The sequence below is a fragment of the Syngnathus typhle genome, unplaced genomic scaffold (assembly GCF_033458585.1).
Source record: "Syngnathus typhle isolate RoL2023-S1 ecotype Sweden unplaced genomic scaffold, RoL_Styp_1.0 HiC_scaffold_27, whole genome shotgun sequence".
Lineage (NCBI taxonomy): Eukaryota > Metazoa > Chordata > Actinopteri > Syngnathiformes > Syngnathidae > Syngnathus > Syngnathus typhle.
The window spans coordinates 384,651-395,000 of NW_026871933.1; the positions used below are offsets into that span (position 1 = coordinate 384,651).

General features: G+C 45.9%; 1 protein-coding gene and 1 long non-coding RNA gene across 2 annotated transcripts; both read right to left on the bottom strand.

The window, feature by feature from the left end:
* Positions 1-977: 977 nt before the first annotated feature.
* Positions 978-1,706, bottom strand: LOC133147026 (uncharacterized). Its single transcript, XR_009711482.1, has 3 exons — positions 1,536-1,706; positions 1,269-1,407; positions 978-1,197 (listed from the first exon to the last, which is right to left on the bottom strand). It is a non-coding gene; the product is annotated as an uncharacterized LOC133147026 (long non-coding RNA).
* Positions 1,707-2,429: 723 nt separating this feature from the next.
* LOC133147032 (lactadherin-like) lies at positions 2,430-3,169 on the bottom strand. Its single transcript, XM_061271144.1, has 4 exons — positions 3,020-3,169; positions 2,744-2,875; positions 2,495-2,678; positions 2,430-2,451 (listed from the first exon to the last, which is right to left on the bottom strand). Exons 1-4 carry the CDS (start codon positions 3,042-3,044, stop codon positions 2,430-2,432), a joined length of 363 nt encoding a protein of 120 aa, XP_061127128.1. The 5' UTR covers positions 3,045-3,169.
* Positions 3,170-10,350: the final 7,181 nt, after the last annotated feature.

The following is a 10,350-nucleotide window of genomic DNA, read 5'->3' on the forward strand; positions in this document are numbered from 1 at the left end:
GTTCCTCCAATGAACCCTGGTCCAAGCTGCACTTGGTCGCCCTGCTCCTTTCCACACTCCATCCGTGACAAGATTTTCTTCAAAAATTGTTGTACAATGATTTTCTTACAAAAAAAAATAAAAAATTGTACCCATGTTTAATGCGCACCCCAGATTTTAGGACAATAAATTTGCGCAATATACATGGAAAAAAACGGTAGTCTCCTCTCTTCCAAAAATGTTTATTGAATGTTATCAAAAGGAAAGGTGATGTAACATAGTGGTAAACATGCTCTTTCCTAACTTCTACTGCACGTGCTGCAGCCATGAAATTCTAAGTAAATTATTATTTGAAAAGTAAAGTTAATGAATTTGAGCATTAAATATGTTGTCTTTGTCGTGTATTCAATTGAATATAGGTTGAAATGGATTTTCAAATTGTGTTTTGTTTTTATTTACATTTTACACAATTTCCCAACTTCAACCGAATCCAGTTTGTAGAATAAAACAAAAAGCTGTCAAGTCTGGGCTCGCTTTCTACAGGCCCATGAGGACAAGACAACACGACATGAGTAAAAACAAAACAATGAACGAGAGCAATAATTGACTTTGAATCTTTCATTCCAGCTTCAAAACTATTCTTATCTCACGTTCTTACAATTGGGCTCTTTGAAAGCACTGGAATTTCTGTACGTGTTTTGCTCTTTGAGTCAGTAACTTTACAAAAAGGCATTCAAAGTTGTCAAGAGAAAAGGACAAACCAAGTAGAGTCGAGTCTTAGTGAACATCGCACGCTTGTTCACATTGCATCTGGACATGACATCTAGTTGGCTAATAACAGCTAAGCTAAATGCCAAAAACACTTATGATAAGTTTGCTCTCCAGGCTTTCTCGCAGCAGCTGTACAGGTATGTTGTCGATCTTAGTCAGTGACATTTTTTTTGTTTTTGTGGGTTTTTTTTTGTTAAAATGGTGATACTTTTTATTTTGAACAGAGTAGGAAGGGCATTAAATTTTCGTCTTCGATGTCTTGCTTGCATTGTTAATTTTCTCCATGGACTTCGATTGGTCTTGGGATGTTTGGAACTGACACAGCGAGGTTGACTCTATGACGCCACCTGTGGCTTCAATGAGGCAATTCGAAAATGCTCTGTGGGGCATTTTGCACATGAAGCTGTTGACTTGGGCGCAAGACATTGGCTTCCATCTTCTTCCAGTCTGAAGGAAAACAATCAATTTCAGTGGAGCGCAAATCTATTCATCTTCCAAATGCTGATTTGACCACGCACCTGCCGTAACACAGCCACAGAGTGTTTACCGAGGCTGACACGCTGGCCCAGTGGGTGAAGGTCACCTTGTGGCGGTCCGACCACACGAACGTGCCGGGAAGCACCAGGTTGTTCAGTTCGGTCCACATGTCGCTGGTTTCTGCAGGAACGGATGGGAACAGAGCTCTCATCCGGTTCTCAGATATTGCACCCATCGAGTCGTTCTACGGAGACTGTTGGAAATTTAAGGTTGGGATGCGCGCCAACGTTAGAGGCACTTTAACCCACGCCTGCTCCACCTCGGTGCGGATGGACACCAGTTTGGCACCAATACCACGGCAGACCCGTTGAGCATCAGCCCAGTTCAATTCATTGTCAAAATGTTTGCAGCAGAACCCCGCAAACTCCTCCCAGTCAGGTGACGAGCATCTGGGCTCTGCAGGCGAGACCCTGTGTGAGTTTTAGTCGTCATGACAGTTGGCGTGACCTAAAAATTTTTTTAACTCACCCCTGTCCGCAAACATAAAAGACACACCTAGTGCAAATAATAAAGTGATAATTAGTCGGTTGCTCTTCATGGGACTTCTCTGTCTGGAGGTGCTCCCGTTCCCGGTGGAGCCCAAGTAAACGTGCTGCTTGGGAGCGCTCATCACAATGCAATCTTCTCCGATGTTGTTCTGAATGACTCCAGCGTGAATAGCAGCCGCGCAGATGTGCGAGTCCTGAATTTACACATAGTTGCAGTCACAGACAAGAAGTCCACCGGTGGGGTCAGGCAATCCCGTACTGCAGAGTAGACCATCGTTCCGAAGACAAAGTGTTCCTCTTTGTCACACCCGGGCGGACAGTAGAACCTGCAGAAGACACACACGTGACATTGACGACAGGCGGTCATGAAACATTGTGTCAAGCGTGACTGATGTCATCGAATTGGTGAAGCGGAGGCTGTTGAACTTTCCGGCACAGGTCGTCTCATCTGTGGGACAAAAGGCGAGAGTTCGTGGCATGTTTTGGGATTGTTGTTTTTGGCAACCAAAGCGGCAAATTGTGTTGCTCACCCTCTTGTGCGCATCCCAAGATGTCGAAGCGGAGGCCAAATTCTGGACAATTTTCTAGCGGCAGGATGCAGACGTACTGAGCGATTGCGGGTGTCTCAAGCAGATGAGTCCCACCGCCGATGAACTACGTAGAAATGGAATGTTTCCTTGTTTGTTGTGACAAGATTGAAGGATGCGGTCACAGTCGACTTGATTGGCCCCCCCGCGCTCACCTTCCCGTCCGGGTGTTTGGTCCACTTCCTCTTGTCAACGCTTAGTCTCATCTCAAGTTTGATGTCCCAGGAGCGAGTATTGTTGCTATCACACCCCTGGGTCACGATCGACGTCACCTTTCTCTTGTAGCCGAGGTTCACCAGGATCCAGCTGCCGACGGCTGGAGGAGGCAGACATTCCAAAGCTCAGGAGACCAAAGTCCCAAGCGGTCAATTTTCTACGTACGATTTCTTGACGGCTTCCAGCAGGACTCCCTGTTGAGGCGGGCTTTTACTGGGGTGGCGTCTTTCATTGAGGAGGCTTTGAAGGAAGAGTCTGCAACGCTGCCGTCGGCGATGCCCAGACTATCGAGACATACTGAGGACAGCCAAAAGTCATTTTAATTTGGAACGGACGATTAAAAAAAACTCTGGCCGTCGAACCCCTTGTGGGACTCCTTGCATTGCTTTAGATAGTCTTAGATTCAGTGCAGAGTGGAAGATCACGAGACGTGAATCCCACCTTTCTGTTCACAGCTATAGACCATCTGCAGATATTTTTAGGTGGCAGGGCAGGACTGGTCCTTCAAAAGCTCAATGTGGCATCTTTGCTGGCTGTTGCACATTTCCCTGTAGCAAGGGTGGATGCCTTCCACTGAGCAGTCCTCTGCAAGTTACGAGACACCAGTGAGTGTAAGTGGGCCTAATACCTCAGTGTTTATTTGCAATGTTTGAGCGTGTCAAACAAGGAATTTGACTTCGGTACAACACAGCCTCTGTTCAACATTTAGGTAACTAACAACACTCAGGACGTGTGAAAAATGACAAATATTCTCCCAGGAGGGCAACGAAAAACTCAAAACTCCAACTAGGGTAGATGAGAAACCTTGAGAAGAGCCCACAGATGGGAGGGTCCCTCTTCCAGGATGACCAGGCTGCAATGGATGCAGAGAGGACACATAGTAAAAATATGTACCTGCAGTAGAACCTATTTAGCCCAAGGCTTGCTAACCAGCTAAACAGGTTCTACTGCAGGTACATATTTTTACTATGTGTCCTCTCTGCATCCATTGCAGCCTGGTCATCCTGGAAGACGGACCCTCCCATCTGGGGGCTCTTCTCAAGGTTTCTCATTTACCCTGTTTAGCCCAAGGCTTGCTAACCAGCTAAACAGGTTCTACTGCAGGTTTGATCAGTGGGAGTTTTTAGTTTTTCCTTGCCCTTTTGGGAGTTTAAGATCAGGGGATGTTTGAGAATAGTTGCCATTTTTCATATGTCCTGAGTGTTGTTAGTCACCTAAATGTTGAACAGAGGGTGTGATTTACCGAAGTCAAATCCCTTGTTTGGCACGCTCAAACATGGCGAATAAAAACTCTTGAATCTTGAATCTTAAATCTTGAAATAGTGTAGACAATTCAAAAAAAGGTGTGGAGAGCGGGATGTTATTGCACAGCAAATACTCTGAGACTCTAAGAGTGGTGTGAGTTTATCAGAGCAACAGCCTGGGGGAAGAAGCTGTCTCTGTGTCTGCTGGTTTGGGCGTACAGAACTCTATAACGCCGTCTGGAGGGGGGTAGTTCAAACAGACTGCAACCTGGGTGAGAAGGGTCTGTAGAGATGTTACTTGCACGTTTCCTGTGGGTTCAGCTCCAGGTGGTTTTGGCTGCGTGTGGACCAGCCGCTCCACCTCCTGTCTATACGCAGTCTCGTCACCGTCCTGGATCAGTCCGATGAGAGTGGTGTCGTCCGCATACTTCAGGAGCTTCACAGAAGAGTCACCTGAGAAGAAATTGTTGGTGTAGAGAGAGAAGAGCAGTGGGGAGATGACGCACCCCTGAGGGGCGCCAGTATTGGTGGTTCGGGTGTCGGATGTGATGCTTCCCGGCCTTACACTGTTGGTCAGGAAGCTGGTGATCCACTGACAGGTGGAGGCAGGGACCGAGAGCTAGATGAGCTTCTGTTGGAGGATGTCAGGAGCGATGGTGTTGAACGCCGAGCTGAAGTCCACAAACAGGATCCTGGCGTACGTTCCTGGGGTGTGCAGGTGGTGCAGGATGTAGTGCAGTCCCATGTTGACCGCATCATCCACCGACCTGTTTGCCCGGTAGGCAAACTGGAGGGGGTCAAGCAGGGGGCCCGTAACATCCTTCAGGTGGTTCAACACTAACCTTTCCAAAGATTTCATGACCACAGATGTCAGAGCGACAGGTCTATAGTCATTCAAACCTGTGATGGCGGGCTTCTTGGCCACCGGAACAATGGTGGAGCTCTTGAAGCACGAGGGCACCTCACACAGCTCCAGGGAACGGTTGAAGATCCGTGCAAAGGTGCGTGCCAGCTCAGCACAGACTTTCAAGCAGGTAGGTGACACGTCGTCTGGGCCCGGTGCCTTCCTGATCATTTGGCCTCTGCAAGAGAGGGAGTACCGTTTTTTTCCGTGTATAGTGCGCAAAATTTAACTAATTTATTGTCCTAAAATCTGGGGTGCGCATTATACATGGGTACAAAAAAAAAAAAAAAAAATTAATTTTGTTTTTTTTTTTTAAGTCCCAATGATCGTCACACACGCAGGGAGGCAATGGGTCCCATTTTTATAGTCTTTGGTATGGTCTTAACTAGGCTGGATGTAATTTTTTTTGTTGCCGTTGATTTCTCCGACTGCCCGTAAACGCACCACCGCGCTTCGTGCGCGCACGGGACAGCAAACGAGCAGGTGATCGAGCAAGCGTCTGATACGAGAGCATTGCGGTCGCATGGAGCGTGTTTGAAGTGAACAGCAGAGAAGAAAGGCAAAGTGTTGTGAAATAAAATGCACAGAACGGATGCGCAAGACACGTCAGCTATATAAAGAGCGAGAGTTGTTTTCTTCCTATTAGTTTCAATTCACAGTTTAATTAGCAGTTTCAATCAGCAAATAACAAAATGCGTATTACAGGTAATATTTAAAACCTGGCAGACGACCGTGGCAGCCGACATGAAGGCACTCGGCATCAACCACGAGATGGCCATGGACCGTTCCCGGTGGAAGAAAGCCATATCGAGAATCCAGTCCAACCCAGCGGCGACTGGAAAGCGGACTTTAAACCGATGATGATGACGATGATGATGATTTGCTGATTGGTACCGTTTTTTTCCGTGTATAGTGCGCAAAATTTAACGAATTTATTGTCCTAAAATCTGGGTTGCGCATTATACATGGGTACAATTTTTTTTTTATTTATTTATTTTTTTTATTTTTATTTTTTTAAAGAAAGTCATGGTACAACAAAACCAACAACAGGACTGACCGACAAAGTCGTGGAACAAAAAGACAGGGTGACATTACCAAAGACAGGAACAGAAACCACATCATGACAGTAACACATGCAATGATCCGACGGTGAGCGAGGGGCAGACAGGACTTAAATACAAAACACGTTACATCGATTGAGGTGACACAGGAAGAGAGGGGCGACGCGAACAGAAACTATGGCAACCTAGACACATAGCAAAACTGGGGACGAGACATGACAAATCTCCCTCGAAATCAAACTTGAAATCATCCTTGATGGTGTGTTATTGTCAAATATTGTTTGTTTTTTAATCTCCATCGCGGACCGGACGTTATACGGAGGCCGCCATTACAGATGCGCAGAACGGATGCGCAAGACACATCAGCTATATTAAGAGCGAGAGTTGTTTTCTTCCTATTAGTTTCAATTCACAGTTTAATTAGCAGTTTCAATCAGCAAATAACAAAATGCGTATTACAGGTCGGTCATATTTTATTTCACAACACTTTGCCTTGTTCCTTTGGTCTCTGCTGTTCATCCTAAAACACAAAGGCGCTCTTTAAGCAATGCGACAGTGAGCGCCCGGCGCGCTGCGGTTGCGCGACCGCACCAAATTAAGCTCCCTGCGCAGTGCGCACTGAGGTCCACTTAAATTTTAGAAAGTACATCAGGACTTTAAAAATATCTTCTAAATTTCAGCGACGGCTCTGTCACAATAATCGACCAGCCCGGTGCAGTTGGGCGGTCGGCGGCGCGCTACGGTTGAGCGTTCTCTCGCGCGCTCTCTCTCTCGCTCTCTCTCGCTCTCGCACACACGCAAACCGGATATCATACGGAGGCCGCCATTACAGATGCGCAGAACGGATGAGCAAGACACGTCAGCTATATAAAGAGCGAGAGTTCAGTTCTCTACCTAAATCCGTATTACAGGTAATATTTTATTTCACAACACTTTGCCTTGTTCCTTTCTTCTCTGCTGTTCACTTCAAACACGCTCCATGCGCACGGAGCGCGGTGGTGCGTTTACGGGCAGTCGGAGAAATCAACGCCAACAAAAAAAATTACATCCAGCCTAGTTAAGACCATACCAAAGACTAGAAAAATGGGACCCATTGCCTCCCTGCGTGTGTGACGATCATAGGGACTTAAAAAAAAAAAAAAAAAAAAATTAAATTTTTTTTTTTTTTTAATTCATAAAAATTGGGTGCGTATTATACATGGGTACAAGCTTTTTTCCAGCATCAGCATGCCATTTTTAGGGGTGCGTACTATACATGGGGGCGCACTATACACGGAAAAAAACGGTAGGTGACAACGGTGATGCAGGTGTGGACAGAGCGGTTGTGGGGGGAGGTGAGTATGTTGATTGTGCTGCAGGAGGTCCTGTAGTGTGGGAGGACCGATCAAACCTAGAGTAGAACCTGTTTAGCTGGTTTGCAAGCCTTGGGCTCGCCACAGGACAGGGGGTTTGTTTCTTGAAGCCCGTGATGCTCTGCAGACTGTTGAGGGATCAGGATTGGCAGAGAGGTGTCTCTCCAGGCTCTCCCCGTAACACTTGCTGGCTGTCCTGACCTCTCGGTTCAGTGTGTTTCTGGTCTGCTTGAACAGGTCCCGGTCACCGCTCCTGTAGGCCTCCTCCTTGACTTTGCGCAGCCTCCTGAGGTTCGGTGTAAACCAAGGTTTGTCGTTGTTATACGTGCAGAAGGTCTTGGTCTGCACACACAGATCCTCACAAAAACTGATGTATGATGTGACAGTGTCAGTGAGTTCATGCAGGTCTGAAGTTGCAGCTTCAAAAACTCCCCAATTGGTGCAATCAAAGCAGGCTTGGAGGTCCTGCCTAGACTCCACTGTCCACTTCTAGTGTTGGGAAAAATATCATTGGATTCTATGTATCTACTTATGTGTGCAAGATCTTCCACAGAATGTGACAGTTTGACCTTGTGATAATGACTTGGGAGCATATGGCTGGCTAAGGAGCACATGACTGGAGTCATGAGTCGCGCTATACAATAAACTCCTTAACTATTCATGAACAGATCATGAGTTTGGTATGAGATGACTGAAGCAGACAAACGTCTTATTTAATCTAAAGTCATGTGTACGCCACAGATGTAAGCATCCCAGGGGCATTAAGACTACGTCTTTGTTAAGCTAAAGTCATGAGATGACCATACTGCTCTTTCCATAATAGCATCCCTGTTGTTCTGTGGTCATAAGATTTAATTATGGGATGTCCTTCCTGTTTAAGAAACTATGCATTCATGTAGACTTCCCCCATTGTTGTTCCTCAATAAAAGGCACTACCAAACTGGAGGAAGCGCGCGAATCTCAGCCACACTTGCTGTGTGTCTGGTTTACGCCCTTCTGCAGAAGTCGCTTGCCATCGAAGACATGTCCTGCCTCTGTGAGATTCTTTTCAGATAAATGTTGTGAACCCAACAAAGCGTTTCTAGGAGAGTGCTGCGAGACTCTTTCAACACCGTGACATCAGTACAGCAACGTTCTTTAATATAGAAACAGATACCACCTCCCTTTTATCTGTAGCCACCTTCTATTAAATCAGTGGTCTCCAACCTTTTTTGCGCCACGGACCGGTTACGTGTCAGAAATATTTTTGTGGACCGGCATTTATATAAATAAATAATACATTTATATACAGTATTTTTCGGTCGCGTTCTTTTTTCATACTTTGGGTGGGGGGAAGACTTATACTCAGGATAAACTTATATGTGAACCTTTTTCACAAATTTTTACTTGATCATCAACACTTTACTTACTAGTATAGTTGATCACTTCACATGTAATTTTCACTTCAAACCGCATGAGGGCGCACTATGGCTGTGGAATAATTGGAGCCTCACTGTCAATGAGTTCCATTCACTGACTTCCGAAGTCGGGACATTTAGTGATTTGGAGTGACATAGATTATTGGATAAACTTGTTATTTATGTTAAAGTTATTTGATATGTAGTTTATTTAGAGTAGCAACGTGTATGTTGTTAGACTTCAGTAGTTTTGTAGGGAGTGTGCGTGTGTTGGCTCACGTGTTGAGCTCTTGATTTGTGAAATAAAGATAGATTTTATGATAGTTATTAATGGTAAAATTATAGTAGTCTTCTTCTTTACCAGAAAAGGATCCAAAGCGTGTTCTGCCTTACAGTCCTAAGGAGGACATGTGGCCAGGCGTGGCACACCATCCGTTCCCTGAAGGAGGAATGGCAGAGACTGCAGCACGGACAGAAAGCAGCCAAGTAGGAAACACTCACACGCACGCACGCACGCACACACACGCACACACGATTGTGTGAACTGTATCCAAAAATGACAATATTTTCCTCCCAGCATGAGCTTGCTGAGACAAAACTCATCCCTGTCCTGGGGGGGCCAGGGCGCGTGAGCCGCGGGAGTCCTTCCTCCGTCATCCTCCGCTCATCGCTTCGGTCTAAGGGGCCGGGCCCCCGCGCGCCGGTACCAAACGCCCCCCGGCTAAGGCGGGGCGAACGAGTGCGTGAGCCGCGGGAAAAGTCCCTTCCCCCGTCGTCCTAGGCGGCGCTCCGTGACCGGCCCCGGCGGGGCCCATCCGAGGACCTCACTAAGCCATCCAATCGGTAGTAGCGACAGGCGGTGTGTACAAAAGGCAGGGACTTACCGTTTTTTTCCGTGTATAATGCGCAAAATTTAACTAATTTATTGTCCTGAAATCTGGGGTGCGCATTATACATGGGTACAAATTAAAAAAAATTTTTTTTTTTTTTTTTTAAGAAAATCAATGTACAACAAAACCAACAACAGGACTGACCTACAAAGACTTGGAACAAAAAGACAGGGTGACATTACCAAAGACAGGAACAGAAACCAAACAGACATCATGACAGTAACATATGCAATGATCCGACGGTGAGCGAGGGGCAGACAGGACTTAAATACAAAACACGTTACATTGATTGAGGTGACACAGGAAGGGAGGGGCGACGCGAACAGAAACTATGGCAACCTAGACACATAGCAAAACTGGGGACGAGACATGACAAATCTCCCTTGAAATAAAACTTGAAATCACCTTTCTTCTTATTTGTTGTCAATCGCGCATCGCATTCAGCCATCCTGCCCAACACACTTAGTAAAATTCATAATTGACGACACATCGTTTGATGCGATGGTGCAATCCTTGATGGTGTATTATTGTCAAATATTGTTTGGTTTTTAATCTCCATCGCAAACCGGATATCATACGGAGGCCGCGATTACAGATCCGCAGAATGGATGCGCAAGACACGTCAGCGATATAAAGAGTGAGAAATCAGTTTTCTTCCCATTAGTTTCAATGCACAGTTTAATTAGCAGTTTCAATCAGCAAATAACAAAATGCGTATTACAGGTAATATTTTATTTCACAACACTTTGCCTTGTTCCTTTCTTCTCTGCTGTTCACTTCAAACACGCTCCATACGAACGCAATGTTCCCGTATCAGACGCTTGCTCGATCACCTGCTCGTTTGCTGTCACAATGTACCCTACACAAATCCGAAACATTTGTTGCGTCTCCGAGTCACGACGAGGGGCAAGTTTTGGTTTCCAA